We start from the raw sequence: 26628 nt of genomic DNA on the forward strand, positions 1-26628 counted from the left end.
CAAAATGCAATACTCCAACTAATGTCACCGACAAACCCGCTCAAGCATTCACTTTGAGCAAGGTAAGCTTGAAGTGGTCGACCATATCCGAGGAATCAAACAGAGTTCATGGAACGGGCTTCCGAGCTCATGGGAGTCAAGCGGGACAGAGCCATTTGCAATGGGGAGCTTGGCTTTGGCGTTCCACCAAAGGATTTGTTCATTCAATGCAAATCTTAGGATCAAATATGCCTCCATCGTGGAGGCAGCTGATGCTGGTCAGTTACACTCTCCATTATCACTTGCAGATGCATTAAGAGAATAAGGCCAGAGGAGGAGGAAAAGGGAACCATTTTCCAGTCCCAGTCCAGTAATGAGCCAGGAGAGCGTGGAAGCGGAGAGCTCCACACCATTGGAGGTGTCACAGTGCTCCCTTGCACCCTCCACCAGCTTAGGTACACACATCTAGGTGGATTTTACTGCTAGTTCAGGAAGGGTTACACAATCCAGTGGTCTTATGTCCTCAGCAGTGCAGGACAAGTTCAGCTGAGTTCCCTGGCTTTTGGACCACAGCTGGGGAAGAGGCATCTGTGCGGTCTGAGTAGAGTGGAGAGTTAGCAGAGGCAGGGGAACATCAGGAAGAGCTATTGGATGCAAGTCGGAGGAATTTGCCCACCTGATCTATGAAGTGGTCCATCCATGTGTACGCATCGAGGTCTCCATGAGAAGGGTGGCAGATACCATGGAGACCCTTGTCCAGCAGAATGCCAAGATACACGCAGATCTTGCCATGGGTGAGTTCATGCAGTGGCATTGCGAGGGGGGGGGAACGGGTCACCTCAACATCCCTCCAGATGTCGCTTCTCAGGAGTCAGGCTGGGGCCCTCAGGCACCTGAAGGGAGGAGGAGCAACAGCTGAACACCCGTGGGTCATCCGCTCTGAAGTTGCCCGCTCCCTCCAAATTCCTCCAGCCTCTGATCCTTTCCACGGAGGGAGCAGCTGACCCAAACGTGGAAAGCCAAAGTAAGCCGGAGCCCCTCCAGGTGCCAGCCCTCCAGAAGGCAGCCGCCCAAATCATCAGCCCCACAGGCTGTTTTCACCTTTGCTGCAGCACTTAGGCAGAGGAATAAGCCTAGAGTAATAAGCCTAGAAAAATGAAGAAATTTGGACTACAAGTGTTTGCACAGGTGGACACTAATACATTGCAAATATATTTCTACTAGCACTAAATGTCTAGCGTTATGTTTCAGTGTCAGCTTCATGAGTCCTTCCCACCCCAACACCCCACTTCCCCCAAACACTCACTTTGCCAGTGCTGTCTGCTAGGGTTCTCTTTCAGTTGTCCATCCGAGCTGACCAGCATGTCCACCCACCTATTCCCATGTAGCACCTGTGTCTATCCAACATGTGGCTGCAATTACTTTCATTTTTGAAAAGATGATGACAGTCATGTTAAGTCAGCTCCCCCTTCATTTTCCTTCCCCAAACACTTCTCCTTAAACAATGTCCAGGTGAACATATACATTCCCTGCCTCACCCAACACCATACCACCATTAACACTGACCTTTCGACCTCCTTTTTCTCACCTCCAGAGTCCGTGTCTGCCTCCCAGTCCCGAACAACCACCCCCACCATTCCTTATATCGTTACCAATTCACCCTCCCACCTCATCAGCTCCCCCTGCTCCCTCTCACACTCATCATCCCTTCCTTCCACACGCACCCTCAGTTCACTCTGCAAGAGACAGACATTGACCTCACAAGCCCCTCACTTGCATGCTCACCATTTCCTCCCCTCCTACCACAGCCCCTCTCACTTCTTCATTCACCCTTACTTTTTCCTCTTATCCTAATCCTTCAGCACTCCTTACTCCTTCCTTACCTATTCAAACCCTTGGACACTACCTCCTCCAAACTTCATCCCCAACTCTTCCTTCCTCCATGACACCGACCTTCACCCTCACTCTTTCACTCCTCTGAACTCCCTCCTTTAATCCTCCCTCCCCAGCTGCATCCCTCTCTCCCACTACCCCTTCCGCTCCTCAGATACCTTCACAGCTCCAAATTCCCTCCCCTCCCCCACAACATCTTCATTACTCCCTTCCTTCACCTCCCCAACCCCTTCATCGCTCCCCTCTCAACCCCAACAAGTTCACTCCAACCCCCCCCCCCCCCCCCCACCTCACTCCCCAAGACCTTCCTCTTCCACCCAAAACTAACAGTCCTCCTCACTCCGCCAACCCCACCTCGCCACATTCCCACTCATGCCTGGTGAAGACCCTGAAGTTCCAAAGCAAGTCTGACATCAGCAAAGCCGAAGCTGCTGTATGGAGACCTCCCACCTTCCAGGAGGTGCCATGGACAGGAGAATCCACTCGCCATTCTTGGTGAGTGTGGCCCTCCAGGATCTGGTAGCTGCAGACCTCTCATTTTCCCTACGGATGTCCAGGATGTGAGCAAGGCCCTTGACTTTTGCACGCCATATTGGTCCAAATGTGTCCTGCATTGGCATGTTTTCCCACTGGTGTAACGGAGAATTGGGATTGGGGAGAGGATTCCGGTTGAGCCATCATCTGCATAGTATTACTGAGATGCAAATCGATTTCACACCAGCCTCCAGCAGGAATCCCGATCCGTCATGGCGGACACCAGCAGAAAATTCACACCACCCTGTGAAACTGTTTTTAGACTCCCACCAAATTCTCCCTGTTCACTCGCCATCGAACCCACCATGGGAGAATTTTGCCCTATATCTTTTGGATATGTTCATCATGACATCCCTAAAAGTTAAACCATTAAGGCTACTAAAACAGACAAAAGTCAAAGAGACCCAGAAAAAATCATGTTTAATCTAACCATCTCTCCCTGAAATTCACAGCACTGAATCCCCTGAAATCAACATTCTTACCTCTGATCAGAAAAGTTAAGTCGGCCAACCATGCAAACACCTTGACTACAGGAGCAGGTTGGAGGCTGGGTATTCTGTGGCAAGCAACTCACTTTCTGACTCTCTACCACCTGCAAGGACAATGTACACCCTCCACTACTTGCCTGTTATGAGTGCCACTCCAACAACACTCAAAAAGCTTGACACCATTCAGGACAAAGCAGCCCATTTGATTGGCACCTCACCCACCATCTTAAACATTTGCTCCTTCTACCACCAATGCACAGTGGCAGTAGTGTTTACCATCTGCAGGATGTACTGCAGCAACTTAAGAAGCCTTCTATGACAGCACCTTCCAACCAGAGACCTCTTCCACCTCGAAGGACAATCGCGGCAAATGCAAAGGAACACCAGCACCTGCAAGTTCCAATCTAAGTCAATCACCATCCCGAATTGGAGCTATATCGCCATCCCTTCACTGTCACTGGGTCAAAATTCTGGAACTCTGTTCCCAACAGCACTGTGGGTGCACCTACACTAGATAGACTGCAGTGGCTCAAGGCGGCAGTTCATCACCATCTGTTCAAGGGCCAATAGGGACAGGCAGCAAATGCTGGCCTGCCCAGCAATGCTCACATTGCATAAACACATACAGAAAGCTGAAAAACAAGAATAGCTTTAGATCAACCACTGTTGTCTTAACAACTTAAGGTTGAAGGTGATGGATTAACACTACAATCATTATGATTTCAGCTACTAAAAACCTACCTGCCCATGACTGTCCATCAGTTCAAGAGTGTCAAAACTGAAGACACAGCCATCAGGGATTAAGGTCAATGTGTGAACTGGAGAATCTGATGGATTTAAATAGTCCTTTGCTTCAGGTTTATGCATGACTTACAACTTTAATTTTATTTTGCAATTGCCAACGCTTCACTTATCGTATTATATTTCCATGAAGCATCCTGGGGTGTTGACACGACATTATAGCTGTGACATGTCATCATGTCGTCAGCAAAAATAGCACACACTTCTCAGCTTTTCTTGAAAAAAAAACAAAAAACACAGCATTTCTATTCATCTTGGATAAGATGATGATTATATAATTTGGAATTCACTGAAAACATTTACAGTTCACAATCCTTTAAATTCATTTCCCTCCCTTAGGGAGAAAAATCAGGCTTCAACTGACCTCATCTTGGCACATTCTCCAAGAACTCACTGAAATGCCATTCTACATGTGCAAATCTAAACAGTGAGGATCAGCGGGATATTCAACTCGGGTTGCGGGGAGGAGGGGAGGGGTGGTGGGGAGTGGTGTGCGGAAGAGAAGAAGCTCACAACATGCAGACTCGTTAAATAAATACTCCGCTTCCGTTTTTGCAGCAGAATAAGAGGGCTAGCAGTACAAAAGAACCCAAAAGTAAGTCAAAGGGAAGAATTCATTACGTTTCATGTAATTTAAACAAGTGGTAATGGAGAAACTAATGGAACTTGATAGACATGGCTCTAGGACCTGATTGTTTCCATCCCAGAGCTCTGAAAGAAATTGGTGAGGAAATTACAGGTATGTTTTCCACAGGGCTCAAACACGTAGATTGGGTTAGAAACCATTGTATTTGGAGTACATGGAACTGGTCACATGGGCTGAGGGTAGGGATGAAGAGAACATGGCTTATTGACACAAGGTGTTCCAGAGATCTGTACTCGGGCAAACGGGAACAGGGAAATAAGACAAATGGGTTAAGCAAATTAACTTCAACGTGGGCAAGTATGATGTCACCCACTTAAAGGTGGGCAAATCAGAATATTCTCTCAGTGGCAGGGGACCAGGGACAAGGGAGATGAAGTGGCTTCAAGTACCTGGATTCATAATTAAAAGTGAGAACACAACTGCAAAAATCATCAAAATGGTGAATAAGACATTGACTTTTATCTCAAGGAGGCTGAAAGACAACAATTGTGTAGAAACGCTCGAGTTGTGTAGAGCTTTGGGCAATACTCTATCTAGAGTTCTACATCGAAGGACGACATTTACCGGTATGATGCTTGAGAGGTTACATAAGAGGTTGTATAAACCTGGGTTGCATTTGACTTTTAGATAGCTGAATAATCTAATTGTTTCAAACTGGCAGGAGAGGGGATTTGGCAGGTGGAGGGGGGATTGAGGGGAGTATGCCTAACACGAGTGGTCCCTGTTCCTCAGTGTAGGAAGTCATGCCTCAGAATGCTACTGGCCAATCAGATACCAGCAGCTCTCCAGTACCAACAGCGTCAATGGGAGCAGTGGTTACTGCTGCATTCAGGGCTTGAGCAGATGTTCAAAGCCAGGTCAGGACTTCGCAAATGTTTTTTGGTTTAGCTGAGTGGGCTGGGGGCGTGGGGGTAGAGTCAGAAAGGATAACACCTTGGGAAAGCCCTTCGATGGGCTCAGGATGCCAGTTAAGGGAGGAGACAATCCTATTCCCCAACATCACCACCACCAACTCACGTAGGGAAACCTGCTGGGCTGGGCACTTGGCGTGGGTCTCTCCTGAAACAGGCTGAGGCCCTTAAGTGGGCATTAATTGCCGACTTCAGAGACTCAGTTGAACCATGGGGAAACAGCATTCAACACCAGACCCGCTGGTAAAATTGACAAGGTTGGGGAAGTAGGCAAGCTGCCCACTGGATTTTGTGTCCCCCCTCCCCACTTTCCCCAAACCTGCTGCTGGCAAGGAAAGCGTACAGTCCTGCACAATAGGGCAGAGTGATACTTATGGAAATCCAATAGAGCAAAACCTTAGAATTAAAACTAGTTCTTTTAGGTATGAAAAAAAATCTGGAGCTCTGACACAAAAAGGTGTGAATGGTAGATCAATTACTGTTTCCATGACTGAGATTTAGCATCTATAAAGATGGTCTAAAAGCAGATATAAATGGAGTTGAGGTACGGATCAGCATCTAATTGAATGGCAGAACATATCTGGGTAGCTGAATTGCCTACTCCTGTTTTTGTATTTGCTATAATATCCACACATTACACTTTCCTAAAGGATTCCACTCGCTATCAGAAATCCTAACTCGCTCTCTATTTTTTGATTCATTCTCTCCCCCTCTTTCGGGATGTCACTCAAGTTAACTGCAGTGCAGATCATACAACTTAAAAATCAGAATTCAAACCAGAAACTTTTAAACCTTTGAACACTGTTTGTATCTTTAACCACAGAGCCATGCTTTTTCTTTTTAAATGGCTGCATAAAGTAAAGTATATTTATTGGTCACAAGGCTTACATTAACACTGCAATGAAGTGACTATGAAATTCCAGTAGTCACCACAGTCCGGCGCCTGTTTGGGTCAATGCACCTAACCAGCACATCTTTCAGACTGTGGGAGGAAACTGGAGCACCCTGAGGAAACCCACGGAGACACGGGGAGACTCCGCACAGCGACCCAAGCCAGGAAGCACATCCAGGTCCCTGTGCTAACCACTGTGCCACCTCAAAATATTGCTACAATTAGAATAAAACTCAAAATATTTCAAGACAATAGAAACATTAATATATAAACAGTGAAGTCTCCAAATCTTCAAATATTCAGTGTAAGGGGCGACAAGAAGAGGGAGTGAACAAGAGAACATGAGGGAAAGAAGTAAATCTACTTCTTACAAACAGAAGCAATAAACATTTGGTTACTAAACAACTTTTTCCATGAACAAAGTAGCCAGTATATCTAAACAAGTACTCCTTAGAATACTGAAAGCCCTCCAAATATTTGCCCAAGTACGATTCACTTGCTGAAGAGAATGTGTGCAAGTCCAGAAAAGCGAACATCCACAGCAACCGCTACAGCCTAGACCACATAAAAGCAGCAGAAAGCACTGATTAATGAATTTGCTGGCTTGTACTGTTTTAAAGATTGGGCCAGTAGTCTTCCTGCCAGATTTTTGGCAGTTAATATATACATGTTACATGACTACAACAGTGACCCAGTTCTAGTAATGGAGATTTCACACCCCAGGATTCTATTTACCCACCACATCCAAACTCCTCTACTACTCTATTTTTCTGACTACACTCAGCTGGATTCCAGCATGCATTATAACTTGGAATGATTTTTCTCAAAACGCATTTAATGGAGAGATCTTATTTAACTGACACTCCAGTGCAGTATCAAGGAAGTGCTGCATTGTCTGAGGTGCCATCTTTCAGAAAAGATGTTAAACCAAGCTTAATCTGCCTGCTCAAGTGGATGTAAAAGATCCTATGGCACTATTTCAAAGAAGCGGAGGAGTGTTATTCTCAGTGTCCCCACCAATGTTTACCCCTCAAAGTAAATCACCAAACATGCTACCTGCTCATTATTGCATCGCTGTTTTGGGATTTTGCTGTGAGCAAGTTGGTTTGAGTTTCCGAGATTACAACAACAATTACACTTCAGAAATCCTTTATTGAGACATTGAAGTGTTTGGAGACATCCAATGGCCATGGAAGTTATGAGGAAATGCTTCAAGCCAGCACCAAGTATAAATGCGACAAATCCAATGACATAATTAGTTCAAAAGTGACTTACCAAGACTCCTTCTCACAGCACATTCCAAATCCACAACACCTACCACCTAAAAGGATCAGGGGAGTAGATGCATGGGAACACCACCGCCTGCAAGTTCCCCTCCAAACCACACACCAACCTGACTTGGAATTATAATTGCTGTTCCTTCACTGTCACTCAGTCAAAATCCTGGAACTCCCTCCCAAACAGCACTGTGGTTGTACCTACACCATATAAGACTAGGCCATTCAATCCCTCCAGCCTGCTCCGCCATTCAATAGGATCATAGTTGATCCAACATTCCTCACATCCACTTTCCTGCCCTTTCCCCATAATTCTTGATTCCCTTATTGATCAGAAATCTATGTCAGCATTAAATATACACAAGGACTCTGCCCCAACAGTTCTCTGTAGCAAAGAGTTACAATGATTCACAACCCTCAGAATAACTTCTTCCTCAGCTCAGTCTTAAATTGGTGCCCTTTATTCTGAAACTATGTCCTCTGGTCCTCGACTCTCCCATGAGGGGAAACATCCACTCAGCATTTATCCTGTAAAGCCCCTTAAGAATCCTGGGCAGAATTCTCCCAAAATATTGCTAAGTGTTGATTTTACTGGAGCAATTCACGCTGGTTTTTTTCAGTGGGAATTCAGAGAAGAATCTCCCACACGCTGTGCACTGCAGAAGCCACCAGCACGACTATCATTAAATTTCAGGGGCAGGGTCTAATCCCGCTGGAGAGGCTGAAATCAGTGTGCTGAGCGGGCTACTGCGCATACATCGATCTGTCAGTGCCGAGATTGGTGCATGTGCTGTGGCCCTGCACTGATGGCCCCCCGACTGCTGGCCAGCCCCGCGACCCCAGCAATGCCGGTGCTCCACCTCCCCTCCACCTCCTCCCCCCCCCCCCCCGACCATTCTTGGGCCCAGCCCCGACCCTCCCCCCCCTTCCCGGCATGCCCTGATCTCCCTCCTCCCCCCCCAAGCAGGCTGACCGCCAATGAAATAACATCTTTCCTCAGAGCGCCAGGGGCACAAGTTTGATTCCCGGCTTGGGTCAATGGGGATGTCTGTGCAGAGTCTGCATCTTCTCCCCGTGTCTGTGTGGGTTTCCTCCGGGTGCTCTGATTTCCTCCCATAGCCCAAAAGACGTGCTGGTTAGGTGCATTGGCCATGCTAAATTCTCCCTCAGTGTACCCGAACAGGTGCTGGGGTGTGGCGACTAGGGGATTTTCACAGTAACTTCTATTCATTGCAGTGTTAATGTCAGCCTATTTGTGACACTAATAAATAAGTTAGACTTTAAATAAGGAGACCAAAACTGCTCTCAGTACACCAGATGTGATCTCACCAGTACTTTGTACAGTTTCGGCAAGACTTCCCTACTCCAGCCCCCTTGAAATAAGGGCCAAAATTCCAACAACCTTCCTGCTTACCTGCTGTACCAGCGTGCTAGATTTGTGTTGTGTGCACAAGTACCCAAAGTCCCTTTGTGTTGCAACTTTCTGCCATTTTCTCCATTTAAATACTGTTCTCAAATGAACAACTTCACATTTTTCAACGTTGTAGTCTAATTATCAACTTTTTGCCCTTTTATTTAATCAATATCTTTGTAAACTGTATTCATCTTGCAACTTGCCTTTCCACCTATTTTTGTGTCGTCTGTAATATATATATATATATTATATATATATATATATATATATATTGTAAACAGTTGCAGTCTCAGCATTGATCCCTGTGGAACCAACTGGTCGCAGGTCACCAACCTGAAAAAGAAACCCTTATCCCCAGTCGCTGTTTCCTGCCCATTAGCCAATTCTCTATCAATGCCAATAAACTACCTCCTACACCATGCGCTCTTCTCTTATGACTTAACCTTTTTTGAGGTACCTTGTCAAATATCTTCTGGAAGTCCCAACACAACATATCTTCTGGTGGTATCAACTCTGGTTGGACTTCCTCGAAAAACTCTTAATAAATTAGTCAGACACAATTTCCCTTACATGAAGCCATTTTAATTCTGATGGACTAGATTCTGATTTTTCAAATATGCTGGTATTACTTCCTTAATAATTGATTCCAACATTTTCTAACAATAGATGTTAGGCTAATCAGCCTATAATTACCTGCTTTTTGTCTCCCCCCCCCCCCCCCCCACTTTTTGAATAGCGGTGTCACATTGGCTGCAGCAGTTCAAGGCGGCAGCTCAACACCATGTTCTCCAGGGAAGTTAGTAAAGGGCAATAAAAGGAAATGATGGTCTAGCCAGGAATGCTTACGCCCTGTGAAAAAAATTAAAAAGCAAAACACTGCGGATGCTGGAAATCTGAAATAAAAACAGAAAATTCCCAGGTCAGGCATCAGTGGAGAGAAAAAGAGGCCTAAATTTTCACAAGGACAGAAAGCATCTCCAGCTTAGCCAAAATGGCTCGAGAGCCCTGACCTTCAGAGTCCGCCCCTGGATTTGACATGAAGGCAGTTTGTTGTTTGCACAATCGCAGCTCGTGGAAGTAACAACACATTGAAATTTGCAGCTGCATTCAAACAAATCCCAATTTTTATTCATGGGATGAATGAAAAACTGGATTTTAGACCTTTATGGGGAAAGTCTAAAGCTACCAGAGTTATTGGAAGAGGTAGGGTACTCTTTTGGATAGGTCCAGGACCCCTTTGGGAGACACAAGATGACATTTAGGACAGGTTCAGAGTAGACATAAAGGCACATAAGAGGATAAACACTGAGAAAGTGTCAAGATTGAGGATATTTATATCCCTTGCCTTTTACATTTATAAACAAAAACAGGCTGGAGTTAAAAAAACATTTCTTGCCACGGTCTGTTGACATAAGCCTGAGGGCTGATCCCACAAATTATCACCTCAGTGGGACATCTGTCAGTTCCAAGTTTGATAGCTCCAATTGGTTATAAAGTTTTTGATGTGAAGCTTATGGATACAAATGTGCATTTTCATAAGGGATTAAATGTTTGCTCTGATAAAGGATTAAGTAGCTGAATGAATTTAAGTGTGTAAAATGGGTTTTATGAATGGGAGCATTTTTTAAAAAAAAGATAAAGTCTGTAATATATATTTGGAACTTTTTTGTTTCACCTCAGCATGGCTCCTGAGGTCTTCCCATGTTGGATGCAGTGCGAGTTGGCATGGAAGTCATAAGGGCAAAAGTTGGCATAGATGGACACTGAGTTGGCATGAGGGTATAAAGAGACAATGTAGTGAACTTAATTTGGCATGGTGTGTATGAAGGGAAATGGGGAGGGTTAGAATGCATGGATAGGGTTAGAATGCATGGATTTGTATGGAAGGGGCCACGGGTGGGGCATGCATGGGGGTGGATGAGGGGATTTGAGTGATAAGGACCAGAGGGCATTTTTCTGTTTTATTCTTTTTCACCCAGGTGGGCCTTCCACACAACCTGATTTCGCATCCGGCAGGCCCATGGTTGCCTACAAACTCTTTCCAAGGGCACCTGCTTCCCCCGCCCCATTATGAATATTAGAACATCCCAGGGCAATTTCACCCTAATTGGGTTTGCAAAGTAGGGCATTTTCCCAGCTCTACAATCTCCACTGGAGTGAAAGTTCAACCCAGATTTAAGGCTTCAGGTGGATGACCCTTCATCAGGATCTACAGAATCGTATTTATACCATTTATATAAAAATGTTTAGAATCCTGGCCTCCTGTTAGAAAGGCAATATCTAAAACAGAGAGTGAGTTAGGCATAGGTAGGATGTGTTAATGATTTCATCTCTATTTGCACTGTGGAATCATATCCATTTTATCTACCTTAAAATTAATCGAGCTTTATGAATGTTTGATGCTTCTTTCCTTCCCACCTCACTATCAATCAGGGAAGTAAAGACTTTCACTTCAACCTCAACACAGCAGAAACAGGTTAAGGCTCCTGAGCTGGATACAAAATCACTAATGTCTGGTGCCACAATAAAGTGTTCAGCTGGGCTCAGTTTCTCCTCTTTGGAGCTTTAGAAGAACATAAGCTTACCCACCCCTGACAGTGCTGATCTGTTTGTGTATTTTTTGACAGGCAAATAAATGTGATTATGCAAGAGATAAAAAGCACACACATCAAACAACAGTGCAAACAAACTTTCTTAAAGGGGCCTCTAGTGTCAAAAGCTATACCAACACATTCCAAGCAAGTCAAGCTAACTGCAGATTCTCATTTTAACATTACAAGTTGAGATGGGGGAAGGTTCTTCAGAGCTGGATTTGTATTCATCAAGGCGAGCAATAAATTTATCTTAATCCCATTATATTTAACACTGGCCAGTGATCAGATTCCCAAAACAACACACAATTAACTGGTATAAATTTCAGTTCTTAAACATTCCACGGCTTATCTCCAGAAGAACATCACTCCTTGCAAGTAGCAGGTAAAGAGGATAAAGAGATCCATGTGGTGAATTTGGACTCCAAGAGCAGGATCAAGCAACCAGAGGATTGTGAGTTGATGACAACAATGCAGTAAAAGAATACTTCCTCTGGTGGGAAATGCAGCCAGAACAAGTGTCATAATCTTCAAATTAGAGCTAGTCCATTATCAGGAAGTATTCCTTCACACAAACTACAACGGTACTATGGAATTCTGTCACAAAAAAGCTGAGGATGCTGTGTCCATTCAAAATTTCAAGGCAATCCCCTCTCCTCCATGACCCTACTTAAAACCTCTTTGATTAAGCTTGTCATAATATCTCCTCATGTGATCCATTGTCAAGTTTTTTTCAGTAACACGTCTGTAAAGCACCTTATGGTGTTGTACCATGTTTCAAAGTGCTACAAAAAAAGCAAAACTATTGTTAAGTGGCAGATTTTTTTAAAATTAGGCGTCAGCATCAAGACTTTGGACAAAAGACAGTTGAATGGAATTGAGGTACAGATCAACTGCGATCCAAAGATAGAACAGGAGGTAAGAGAGGAGGGGGAGTTGCACTTTTGATTAGGAAAAGCATCAAGGCTGTACGGAGAGGGGATATATCCGAGGGTTCGGCCACTGAGTCTATATGGATAGAACTGAGAAATAAGAAGGGGGAAATCACTTTGATAGGGTTGTACTATAGGCCCCCAAATAGTCAGTGGGAAATTGAGGAGCAAATATGTAAGGAGATGACAGATAGCTCCAAGAATAATAGGGTGGTAAGAGTCAGAGATTTTAATTTTCCCAACATTGACTGGGACAGCCATAGTATTAGAGGGTTGGATGGAGAGAAATTTATTGAGTGTATTCAGGAGGAATTTCTCATTCAGTATGTGGATGGCCCGACTAGAGAGGGGGCAAAACTTGATCTCCTCTTGGGAAATAAGGAAGGGCAGGTGACAGAAGTGTTAGCGAGGGATCACTTTCAGACCAGTGACCATAATTCTATTAGTTTTAAGATAGCTATGGAGAATGATAGGTCTGTCCCAAAAGTTAATATTCTAAATTGTGGCAAGGCCAATTTCGATGGTATCAGGCAGGAACTTTCAAAAGTTAATTGGGGGAGTCTGTGGGAAGGAAAAGGGATGTCTGGTAAGTGGCATGCTTTCAAAAGTGTGTTAACCAGGGTTCAGGGTAAACACATTCCTCTTCGAGTGAAGGGCAAGGCTGGCAGAAGTCGGGAACCCTGGATGACTCGGAGTATTGAGGCCCTGGTCAAGAAGAAGCAGCACATGATGTGCATAGGGCAGCTGGGATCAAGTGAATCTCTTGAAGAGTAGAGGGGGTAAGGAGTAGAGTTAAGAAAGAAATCAGGAGGGCAAAAAGGGGACATGAAATTGTTTTGGCAGATAAGGCAAAGGAGAATCCAAAGAGCTACCACAAATACATAAAGGGCAAAAGAGTAACAAGGGAGAGAGTAGGGCCTCTTAAGGATCAACAAGGTAACCCATGTGCGGATCCACAAGAGATGGGCGAGATCCTAAATGAATATTTCTCATCAGTATTTACTGTTGAGAAAAACATGGATGTTAGGGAACTTGGGGAATTAAATATTGATGTCTTGCGGAGTGTACATATTACAGAGGGGGTGGTGCTGGAAGTCTTAAGGCGCATCAAGGTAGATAAATCTGCGAGACCTGATGAGGTATATCCCAGGACGTTGTGGGAGGCTAGGGAGGAAATTGTTGAATCATCGATGGTCACGGGTGAGGTGCCTGAAGATTGGAGAGTGGCAAATGTTGTGCCTTTGTTTAAAAAGGGCTGCAGGTAAAAGCCTGGGAACTACAGGCCAGTTAGCCTCACATCTGTGGTGGGTACATTGTTGGAAGGTATTTTGAGAGACAGGATCTACAGGTATTTAGAGATGCAAGGACTGATTAGGGACAGTCAGCATGGCTTTGTGAGTGGAAAATCATGTCTCACAAATTTAATTGAGTTTTTTGAAGGGGTAACCAAGGTGGTAGATGAGGGCAGTGCAGTTGATGTTGTCTACATGGACTTTAGCAAGACCTTTAACAAGGTACCGCATGGTAAGTTGTTGCATGAAGTTAAATCTCACAGGATCCAGGGTGAGGTATCTAAATGGATACAAGATTGGCTTCTTGACAGAAGCCAGAGGGTGGTTGTAGAGAGTTGCTTTTCAAACTGGAGGCCTGTGACCAGCGGTGTGCCTCAGGGATCAGTGCTGGGCCCACTGTTATTTGTCATTTATATTAATGATTTGGATGAGAATATAGGGGGCATGGTTAGTAAGTTTGCAGATGACACCAAGATTGGTGGCATGGTGGACAGTGAGGATGGTTATCTCCAATTGCAACGGGATCTTGATCAATTGGGCCAGTGGGCTGACGAATGGCAGATGGAGTTTAATTTAGACAAATGCGAGGTAATGCATTTTGGTAGATCGAACCAGGGCAGGCCTTACTCAGTTAATGGTAGGGCGCAGGAGAGTTACAGAACAAAGATCTAGGGGTACATGTACATAGCTCCTTGAAAGTGGAGTCACAGGTGGACAGAGTGGTGAAAAAGGCATTCGGCATGCTTGGCTTAATTGGTCAGAACATTGAATACGGGAGTTGAGACATCTTGTTGAAGTTGTACAGGACATTGGTATGGCCACACTTGGAATACTGTGTGCAATTCTGGTCACCCTATTATAGAAAAAGGATATTATTAAACTAGAAAGAGTGCAGAAAAGATTTACTAGGATGTTACCGGGACTTGATGGATTGAGTTATAAGGAGAGGCTGAATAGGCTGGGACTTTTTTCTCTGGGCGTAGGAGGCTGAGGGGTGATCTTATAGAGGTCTATAAAATAATGAGGGGCATAGACAAGGTAGATAGTCAATATCTTTTCCCAAAGGTAGGGGAGTCTAAAACTAGAGGGCATAGGTTTAAGGGGAGAGATACAAAAGTGTCCAGAGGGGCAATTTTTTCACACAGAGGGTGGTGAGTGTCTGGAACAAGCTGCCAGAGGTAGTAGTAGAGGCGGGTACAATTTTATCTTTTAAAAAGCATTTAGATAATTACATGGGTACGATGGGTATAGAGGGATATGGGCCAAATGCGGGCAATTGGGATTAGCTTGGGGGTTTTAAAAAAAAAAGGGCGGCATGGACAAGTTGGGCCGAAGGGCCTGTTTCCATGCTGTAAACCTCTATGACTCTATATGAAAAACAGAGAAGGCCCTGAGAATCAAATTCCTGAGTCCAGTTCCTATGTTGGCCTCTGTGCATCGTCATCCTCTATAGTCTTACCTCTTGTCCAGCTATTTTGATGCTGCCTTTGATTCGTTTCACTCTTACCCATCCAAGTATCATAACTACAGTATCTCTATTAATGGCTCTTCTTCCCACTGTCATCTCTGGGATCTTGAAGATTTATCCTTGCCACTTTCTTGTTCGCATCCAAATGTTGCCTCTTGGTGACATTAGGCAAAGTTTTCAGATCAGCTTATAGACTAACTGCTCTCAGCTCCTTGACTGCAGCTTACAGAAACTAAATGTATTTTTAGTAAGAGTTTGCACAGGTGATCTAACTGGTTTTAATCACTGGAGGAAGTTGTAGAAGAGTTTTCCAGGGTTCTTTTCCCCTTATTTTGGTCTAGGTTTTATGACCATAGAGTCTTTTTTATATGTCCATTTGTTCCACCTCAATCATCTCAAGCAATTTATTTTATTAATTCGTGGGCTATAGACATTGCTGACAAGGCCAGCATTTGTTGCCCATTCCCAATTGCCCTTGCCCTTGAAATTAGTCGTTTGTGAGACCTTTTCAGAGATCAGGTACGGTCTTGTTGCATCACTGAGGGACAAACTCGCCGCTCCACCCTGCTGGGCACCTACGACACACAGGACCTACTGTTACTTAGGCTAGTTTCCAATTACAGATTTTGTTTTAATTAATTGAATTTAAATTCCAAGAGCTGCGAGTAGGATTGGAGTCTCTGTGTCCCAATCATTAGCCTGGGTCTCTGGACTACAACTCCAGTGATATTATCATTGCACCAACATCCAATCTGGGGAAAACTATAATTTCCTCCAAATAAACATTAGGAAGATGGAAGTTATTGTCTTCATTTGCTGCACAAATATTTCTGCAACCAGTTCCATCATCTTCTACATCAGATCGACTGCTCCTCCAATATTTTGACCTCTTTTAAGATAGTCATCAAAAGATTACCTCTTTGACCAAGCTGTTGGCACTCCATAGAATCCTTACAGTGCTTAAGGAGGCCATTTGGCCTATCGAGTTTGCACCAACCACAATCCCACCCAGGCCCTATTCCTGTAACCCCACATATTTACTCTGCTAATCCCCCTGACACTAGGGTCAATTTAGCATGGTCAATCAACCCAACCCACAAATCTTTGGATTGTGGGAGGAAACCAGAGCACCCAGAGGAAATCCACGCCGACACGGGAAGAACGTGCAAACTCCACACAGACAGTGACCTGAGGCCGGACTTGAACCCGGGCCCCTGGCGCTGTGAGGCAGCAGTGCTCACCACTGTGCCACCGTGCCGCACTCACCCTTCTTTGCTCCATGACCCATTTTTTTGTTCACACCTTTGAACTACTTTAGCATAGTCTTCTATATTGTGAAGCACTCTAATTATAAAGGTGGCATTCCTATTCAAGTTAACAGAGTGCATACAGCAATAAGTAGACATTAGTGATTTGGAACAGAATCCTCACTCAATATTTTTATTCCTTCGCAGTATTTATTGAGATCACAGGGGTTGCTCACCTCTGCCCTTGTGCGAGTTGCCCCTCATGCCCAGAGTCATGAGCAATAACTTGTGCAGCCAATGCATTTTTGGTGGTGTTAGCAGAAGAGCTGAACCAGCTTCTTTCCTTTGAAAAGGTGATTTGTGTTCTTCAAGCATACATGAGGAATGCAAGGAGAAAACACCTCATATAGTAGTTCCTCTCGTACTCTCAATTTGTTCATTGAAGTTGAAAATGGGAGGCTCTTCTGTGCAATTGGAAAGCAAAATGCAGTACATGAGCTTAGGACGTGCCCTTAGGCATAGAAACATAGAATCCCTACAGTGCAGAAGGAGGCCATTCAGCCCATTGAGTCTGCACTGACCACAACCCTACCCAGGCCCTATGCCTATAACACCACACATTTACCCTAGCTAAACAGCACAGTGGTTAGCACTGCTGCCTCATAGCGCATGGGACCTGGGTTCAATTCCCGGCTTGGGTGGCTGTCTGTGTGTAGTTTGCACATTCTCCCTGTGTCTGCGTGGGTTTCCTCCAGGTGCTCCGGTTTCCTCCCACAGTCTGAAAGATGTGCTGGTTAGGTGCATTGACCGGAACAGGCACCGGAGTGTGGCAACTAGGGGAGTTTCACAGTGACTTCATTGCAGTGTTAATGTAAACCTACTTGTGACTAATAAATAAACTTTACTTAGTCCTCCTGACACGCAGGGGCAATTTAGCATGGCCAATCCATCTAACCCACACATCTTTGAATTGTGGGAGGAAACTGGAACACCCGGAGCAAACCCATACAGACACGAGGAGCATGTGCAAACTCCACACAGACAGTGACCCAAGCCAGGAATCAAACCTGGGTCCCTGGCGCTGTGAGGCAGCAGTGCTAACCACTGTGCCACCCGCAAGACTTCCAAAACCAAATGTGGAGACCATCTGAAAGAACCTCTATTTTAGTACAATTTAAACAGTGGACTACCAAAGCTATAAAAAAGTTAAATTCAGCAAGTTCCCAAGGCCTACACTATTTTCAATGGTAAATTCACAGGACATTCTGGCATTGACATGAAGGATTTCCCATAATTAGGGGCACAATAGGAAGTCTCACAACACCAGGTTAAAGTCTGACATGTTTATTTAGAATCACGAGTTTTCGGAACGCTGTTCCTTCCTTAGGCGAGTGAGCGGCGCTCTGAAAGCTCGTGATTCCAAATAAACCTGTTGGACTTTAACCTGGTGTTGTGAGACTTCTTACTGTGCCTACCCCAGTCCAACGCCAGCATCTCCAAATCATTATTTGGAGTAGTTGTTTGCTCATTGTGCAGCATAAGTTAGTGTTCCATGCAAGGACCAAAACATTCGATTTGTCTAATTCTTTGGGCAAAAAGGTCAAACTTGTTTGCAGGGAACACACAGTGAAAAGAATTGCACACCCTCTTGGTTACAGAATTTGCCATCACTCCGCTTCATCTCTTCTTAACCACTGATATCATCATTGTAACCCTCAACTATGCATTCAATATCACACTTAATGAGGTATGGCAGCCATGATCGATCGCAAGTGCTTTGAAAGAGGTAGAGGAAAATTGGTCAGTAAACTCTCAAAAACTAAGTTTAGATCAAAAGACAAGGCTGTGATGTAGCTTAAATATGCCTTGGAATATAACGTAAAGTTAGAGCAACACCCATCTGAATAAAAGCATCTACAATTTACTTTTAATTAGGTGCTTTGTTTAGCGAGATTAGGTTTTGTGTGTTACATGAAGCCAGCGAGAAACTCTCAATTTTAGTTTGAAGCGAAAATGCAGAAAGTGTCTAAATAAAACTAACGGGGTCATCTTCAAATAAACTATCTCTTCCTCTTAGTGGAGAGCTATGTTAGACATTTATTCTTTCCTGTATTCAGCCCAGCCCTTCTCAATGCAAACAAGCAGAATCATTGTGGCTTTGTGAAAGGGAAATAGTTTGTCTAATTTAATGCAGGTTAGGGGACATTATCTTCTGAAGAAAGGTTGGGTGGTCGGGCCTATATCCACTAGAGTTAAAAAGAGGTGATCTTATTGAAACATATAAAGATCCTGAGGGGGTTTAACAGAGTGGATGCCGAAAGGATATTTCCCTTGTGGAAGATGTTAGAACTAGGAGACACGGTTTAAAAATAAGGGGTCTCCCATTTAAGGCAGAGATGAGAAGAAATTCTCTGAGCTTCATGAATCTTTGGAACTCTCTTCCCCAGAGAGTGGAGGAGGCGGGGTCAATGAAGATTTTTAAGGTAGAAGTAGATAGATTCTTAATGAACAAGGGTGTCAAAGGGTAAGCGGAATGTGGAGTTGAGGCCACAGTCAGATCAGCCATGATCTTAGTAAATGGCAGAACAGGCTAGAGGGGCTGAACGTCCTACTCCTAATTTGTAAGTTTGTATGTTCAGACTTTGTGATTGCTCAGTAAATCAACTCCCTTTTGTGCTATTAGTTGCATAACCCAGAAGTGTTCCAGATTTCATAAAGTCACTTCACATGACCAAACAAAATGTTCCTTCCACGTACAGCTATAAAAATATATCAAAAGCAATATTGCAAGAGACAGATGGGGACCTACATGGTATTGCAGGAATTTATGTATACCAAAACCATTTGTAGTGTCTCGTTTATTTCAGGAGTGCCAATGACTGCAAAGTAGTAAAGCTAAATGACATGAGCAACTCGAGAACAAAGCAATTGAACTGCAAACAAACTTACAAAAATCAAGCTAATACATGGATTTAAGCAACTTTTTTTCAATATTTACTGCTTTCCAAATTTAGGTGGGTCTACAGGAAACCTGAAACTCAACTGATAATAAATATAGCTGAAAAAGAACAATGGGTCTGGACATGTATTGTCTCCACTCAAGTGATAGAATTACATATCAATTAGAATCATTCAAACAAAAGGGTAGCAAGCCATTTCACTTGAATTGTTCATTGCATTTGGACACCATTACAGTCCAATAATTGCTATTCAAAAAAATGGCACCACGTTTAGTTTATTGCGCCTGTTAAAGAATTTAAAACTGCAATGAAGTAAATTCAAATGTACATTTTTCTGAAGTGCAGCAGCTTTGCTATGCTTGCTCTTATATACCATCTTTAAAGTAAAACAGAAATGCCCCAAGGCAATTCACAGCTCAGCAAACTGACTTTTTTCCAAAAATGCTTTTCATGGAATATAGCTGGCAAGGTCAGCATTGATTGCCCATCTGTAACTGCCCTTGAAACAGTGGTGGTAAACCACTTTTTAACCTCTGCAGTCTGCTTGGTGAAGGTACTTTCACAGTGCTGTTAAATAGGGGGTTCCAGATTTTGACCCAGCCGCCATGAAGCAACAATGATATATTCCCAAATTGGGATATTGTTTGATTTGGAGGGGAACTTGCAGGTTGGGTGGTCATTCATCCATACGGCCTGGATTTCAGCACATCTGGCATCAGATGCCATTAAAGTTTTGCAACATTTGCAACTCCACAGTCCAGTCCAGTGTGAAGTTTAAAATGATTGATATCAAAATCAACCAATAATTGAAGAGCAAAGGCTGGCAAATGGCCACCCTACAAGCCTCACTGATTAAATGTCAGTCATGAATAATTTCCAGGTCAGCAAATGCTCACCAGACAAGGTCCTATTCTTATGCTGCCCTCTCCCGAGATACAATTTCCACCTCCTTCCTTCGGGAAAAGATACAAAAGTCTGAGGTCACATACCAACCGACTCAAGAACAGCTTCTTCCCTGCTGCTGTCAGACTTTTGAATGGACTAACCTTGCATTAAGTTGATCTTTCTCCACACCCTAGCTATGACTGTAACACTACATTCTGCACTCTCTCATTTCCTTCCCTATGAATGGTATGTTTTGTCTGTACAATGCGTAAGAAACAATACTTTTCACTGTATGTTAATAGATGTGACAATAATAAATCAAATCAAAGATTTGTCCTGCTAGCCTAACTGACGAATGCCAATGTCAACCATGCAAAAATCATTTCCAAGTCAGAATGTGCTCATGAAAATAATTCCTAGTATTATTCTTACTCACACACACACATTACCAATCACCAAATTCAAAATGCCAAAGAATAAGATATTGTTCAATCTGGAACAGTCAAAAAATTGCAATTTCATTTTTAAAAAATCAGCAGGGAAGGAAAGCATCAAGCATTCTGCACTGTGTCAATGTCAGTTACTGAGGAAAAGGACATGTGAATCAGCCTGTTGTGTCAAAATAGCACAAATTCTACACTTGACATTGAGGTACATCATCAAGCATCATTTTTAAAAAGGTCACCTGCGCCACCCCAAACAATAAAATGACGGCTGCCGAACAATGCCATGACACACATTTGGTCTTAAAAGGCAGAATAAATGCAAATTACTGCAGATGCTGGGATCCGAAGCCAAGAGAGAAAATGTTGGAAAATCTCAGCAGGTCTGGCAGGATCTGGAAGGAGAGAAAAGAGCTGACGAAGCGAGTCCAGATGACCCTTTGTCAAAGGGTCAAAGAGCTTTGAAAAGGGTCATCTGGACTCGAAACATCAGCTTCTTTCTCTCCTTACAGATGCTGCCAGACCTGCTGAGATTTTCCAGCATTTTCTCTTTTGGTCTTAAAGGCATATTGACTGCAACGCAAAAGTTGATAAAGAAATCTACAGCAATTCCTCCAAGGAAAGGAAACCTGACATGTGGGAAAAGGCGAAAACATTGTGCCAGAACATTCCAGCGCTGTGTTCTGCACAGAAGCTCTTGGATCACATTAAAGCAAATCATTTTTTATTTCTTTTGACAGCTGCTGCTTCAGACTGCTTTGCAAAGAAGTGTTTCCCCTTAGTTTTGAGATACTTTAATTGTGAGGAGTCCAGAATTTACTGCAGGATATCTGAAATGATAACCAGGAAACATCGGACACAACTGCAACAGAAATATCCAAACAAAGGCCTTCAATCTCAGCTTAGGGAGACTTTCCACATAGTCAGCTAACAATGCAAGTGTTAATCACAGGCAGCTCAAAAGCAACTTATTGCAGGCAACCGGTTGGCTCATATTTTGCAGAATGCAACAAGGTGTGCTGTCAGAAGCCTTGGTGTTGAGTCAGAAACATCATTCTCAAGGTATATGCTTACCTCAGCATTTCTGTGAGCAGAACACAGCAATTAAGGGAGATGTGTAACTTATTTGAAGTGGAACACATCTATTGAGGCACACTATAACTCGGTGCTTTTCTCTACAATGTAGAAACATAGAAAAACTACAGCACAAAACAGGCCCTTCGGCCCCACAAGTTGTGCCGAACATATCCCTACCTTTTAGGCCTACCTATAACCCTCCATCCTACTAGTATTGACAGATTGCTGAAATGCTGGGAAAAGCTACTTTAAGGGTTTAGGTAAAGAAGAGTGTCCCAAATTACTACGGAGATGTTTCAGGAATGAGGGGATTGCCAATTAAGTGAGCTTTATTTTCTCAACAACGTTCTGAAACCACTTATGGACTACATTGAAAGTTTACAGGCAACATTCAGCGTCTTTGCGGTATATGAGCTGATGAGCAATTGGGATTGGAGAGGAGGATGTGGGAGAAGTTTTTTGGGTTTGCGGTGAATGGCAGGCTGAAGCAATTAATACCATTTGTGGCAGGGAAATATGAAAGACACTTTCAAAATGTATTTGAGTGACATACAAGACTTGTCTGAAAACAGCTTTCGCAACAGAACATCCAAAATAAACCTGGCAAATGCCGTATCCTTTGAAGAATTTTGCAATGTTGTTTAAGTGTATAATCTTAGAGATTGGCATGTATGAAAAATTCAACATTGTGAAAAGCATTATATCCTCCACTGAGATAAAGCATTGCCAGACGAATGTATTGTTCACAGTTTTGGTCCCTTTAATTAAAGGAAGGCTATACTTGCTATAGGAGGAGTGCAATGAAAGGTTCACCAGATAAATCCCTGGGTTGGTGAGATTGTCTGATGAGAACAGATTGAAACTAGGTTTGTATTCATTAGTGTCAAAGAGTATGGAATGACTTAATTGAAACTTATAAAATTCTTACAGGTCATCACAGGCTGAATATAGATAAAATGTTTCCCCTGGCTGATGCGTCTAAACTAAGGGACATAAGAGGTAGGCCATTTACAATAGAGATGTGGAGGAATTTCTTCATTCAAGGGGTGGTGAATCTTTGGAATCCTCTACTCGAGAAGCTGTGGAAGCTCAATCATTGCACATGTTCAAGACAGAAATTGATAGATATCTGGGGACTAATGGCATCAAGGGATATGGAGATAGTACAGGAATATACCATTATCTCACTCAATCAGCCATGATCTAATTGAAAGGCGGAATAGGCTTGATGGGGCCAAATGGCCTACTCTTGTTCCCAAATTGCTAATTAGGGAAGAAACAGGCATGTGGAAACAATGTAACTGAGTCACTATGAGCCAAAATGGCTTCCGATAACACCACTGATGGTCAGGAAAATTTGAATTTGCTGGTCGATGATTAAAAGAAACTGCTACCAAATTGTGACATGACAGAAACCAGCTTCCCATCCATTGACTCTGTTTATACTTCCCACTGCCTCGGCAAAGCAACCAGCATAATTAAAGACCCCACGCACCCCGGACATTCTCTCCTCCACCTTCTTCCGTTGGAAAAAAGATACAAAAGTCTGAGGTCACGTACCAACCAACTGCCGTCAGACTTTTGAATGAACCTTCCTTGCATTAAGTTGATCTTTCTCTACACCCTAGCTAAGACTGTAACACTACATTCTGCACGGTCTCGTTTCCTTCTCTATGAATGGTATGCTTTGCCTGTACAGTGTGCAAGAAACAATACTTTTCACTGTATGCTAATACATGTGACAATAATAAATCAAATCAGACATCTACTTCAATCGACCTAGGAAGATAGGCTGTTGGCATCAGAACTTTCTCCAAATGCAGAATAGAATAACATTCAAGATGGAAGCATTGCTCAACATTTTCAGATACATGGAAGTTAAATAGAATATTCAAGGAAAAAGATAGTAAGTTTAATGATAAAAAGAAAGCATGTAGATATGGCACCACCAATTCCTGATACAACAACTCAAGATATTCTTTCCATCATTGCCTTGTATGTCTAACTTAGGCTTTAATCATGTGATTATTGTAACTATCACATTTCCCATGGTTCCTTAGCTTTTAAGTAGTATTAGGCCCAGTTAAATGCAGAGAGTCAAGATATACAAAATTCTGACTGCAACTGGATCACAAAATAGACTGAAATCACAGGCATACAAGATATATTTTCAATATAGAGAAACTAAGTGAAGAGCAAAGGTACATGATGGAGTACAGTATCAAGGCTGAAAAAAATAAGAGAGGAGACAAAATAAAAAGCAACTAGTGATTAGCAATGCCCACCCTTGGTTTCAGTGTCCCAAATTTGGCATCACTCAAGGCAAAGGAAAAACTGAGGAATGTAATGAGCACCAAAGCATTTAGTGTCCCAGAACAGGCTCTGGAGTGTGGCAACTAGGGGATTTTCACAGTAACTTCATTGTAAGCCTACTTGTGACTAACAAATAAAAATAATAATAGTCCTTTGATAGAATGAGCAGGGAATTGATGGATCAATTTGCCAGGGGTGCATGTAGTTCTGTGGTCCTTTACCTTCATTCATACCAATTTTCACGTGGTACAAAATGTGCAGTTTTACAGAATTAAAGTTCAAAAGGTGATTCTAAAAAAATCATCTCTTTCCACATACTCCAAATAATGTTAGCCTATACCCCAATATCTTTAGTAGATATGGAATTCTAGGACAACAACACTGTATAGCTCAACCTTCTGTACAAATTGTTCACTGATTACCAAAAGTCAAGGTCCTATTATGGTTGAGAGAATGGAACTTAGAAAGGTCTTACAGAAACAACATAATCACAAGGTTCAAGTTCAGCTTTTTCAACTCAAAGTTGAATTGCAGAGAGTCAAGATATAGAAATTTCTGACTGCAACTGGATCACAAAATAGACTCAAAGTTGAACTGTTGTCCCCTGGGGTAGCACAGTGGTTAGCACTGCTGCCTCACAATGCCAGGCACCGGAGTTCTATTCCCGGCTTGGGTCACTGCCAGTGCGGAGTCTGCACATTCTCCCCGTGCCTGCATGGGTTTCCTCCGGATGCTCCGGTTTCCTTCCACAGTCCGAAAGAAGAGCTGGTTAGGTGCACTGGCCATGCTAAATTCTCTCTCAGCATACCCGAACAGGCGTTGGAATGTGGCGACTAGGGGATTTTCATAATAACCTCATTGCGGTAAGTCTACTTGTGACACTAATAAACTTTTTCAACATGCACTTTCACCCTAATTGGACATAGGTTTCACCATCCAAAAAGGAGCAATAATTCACATGACAGAAAGAGAAAAGATTACACAGACATGTAAATCTTTATAATTGGCACATAATTCTAGAATTATCTTAAGGATTGCTCTTCCTACTAAATCTCTCCAATGCCACACGCTCTTTCACTTATTCAAAAGGCCACCATAATTTTCTAGTCACAAATCTTCTATGCTTCTACATTACAGAGATAAGGGCAGCATCACCATGTATGACACCTTCCATACATCAGTTTACTGACTATACTTCCGCAACTGTGATGCTGAGTTATCACCGAAGTAAACACTAATTGAATTTTCCAGTGTTGGAGGAAGATTTGCACTGTCCTTATTTTGAAATTATTTGGCTGAAATGCCAGCTGCTCTCAAACTCCCCAGTACATTACTTATATCATTGTCATGATGGCAAACCCTTAACCGTTTGTGACTCATTGGTGCAAAATTCAAATGCCACCTTGATTAATTAGTCAATAAATGTTCCACTCCCTCACCGATCTCAACATTATCAACCGAACACTCTCCAAATCTAACTCCGCCCTCTCAACATTGTTCCCTCTCATGGTTACCGGATAGCATACGTCAACTCTTCCAAGTTCAGCACTTAATCACAGAACGTTTCCTAGTATGACATTACTAATTAATATTAGAACAGCCCACCTCTGCTACTCTTGTGCTGAAAGAAAAAGAAGGGATACAAGATTTTGCTCACCTTTGGTTCCATTGATATGAAGCTATGCGTTCCTCTACTAGAAATTGTTGAGCGTTTCATTGTCCTACTGTGGTAAAAGTGGTAATAGTCTTTCAATGATCCAATCTGGAAAAGAAAAAAGAAAATAATTTAATGTGTATATTTGCATTGAAACATTCAACTCTCTATCTTTTGTCTATCTTAGATAAATTATTCAGTTTAATTTAATCTAGGTGATCTCAAATGTTATTCTGACCCTCAAGATCATCTTTCACAGAGAAATGCAACATGATACAAAACGTACCATTATCTTTTCATAGGCTCATTTAGTTCTGAAGACTACACAATTTTCCAGCCCTGGTTTAGACCGAATTTGCTTGCACACATTAAAATACTATTGACAAAAATCTATCGTGACAGGAGCTCCTTGCTGCCTCCACACAAGACAATGTTAAATAAATCACAAGAAAAGTGCAAAAAGACTGATGCCTGGGATGACAGGATTTTTGAACGAAGAGAGATTGGGTCAACTAGGCCTGTATTCACTGGAATTTAAAAGAATAAGAGGGCATCTCATTGACATGTATAAAGTTCTAATGAGGCTGGACAGATTGGATGCAGGGATGATGGGGTGGTCAATAACGATAGGTCACAGTCTCCAACTATGGGGTAGGCCATTTAGGAATGAGATAAGAAGTTTCTTCACTCAGCAGGTGATGAACCTGTGGGAGGCCAAGTCACTGAAGTTATTTCAGACTTCTAGACACTAAAGGTGTCAAGGGGTTTGGAGAGTGAGTGGGAGTATGGCATTGAATTAGAAGATCAATCATGATCATGCTGAATGGTGGAGCAGACTCAGAAGATGGAATTTTACAGACGCTTTACGCCTGTTTTGCGACAGGAAAATGTTGTAAAATCAGGCATAAAGCAGCTGGTGCAAATGGCACTG

At 43.0% G+C, this 26628-nt stretch overlaps 1 protein-coding gene across 3 annotated transcripts in view; it reads right to left on the reverse strand.

Annotated features, from left to right (window-relative positions):
* pcsk5b (proprotein convertase subtilisin/kexin type 5b) overlaps positions 1-26628 on the reverse strand; it is a 337923-nt gene that overhangs the window by 296279 nt on the left and 15016 nt on the right. For all 3 annotated transcript variants that reach the window (XM_078214531.1, XM_078214532.1, XM_078214533.1), the window contains exon 2: positions 25701-25805. In XM_078214531.1, the coding sequence (XP_078070657.1) occupies positions 25701-25805 (105 nt within the window). The remainder of the gene's footprint in view (positions 1-25700; positions 25806-26628) is intronic.

Source organism: Mustelus asterias, chromosome 6 (genome assembly GCF_964213995.1).
Source record: "Mustelus asterias chromosome 6, sMusAst1.hap1.1, whole genome shotgun sequence".
Lineage (NCBI taxonomy): Eukaryota > Metazoa > Chordata > Chondrichthyes > Carcharhiniformes > Triakidae > Mustelus > Mustelus asterias.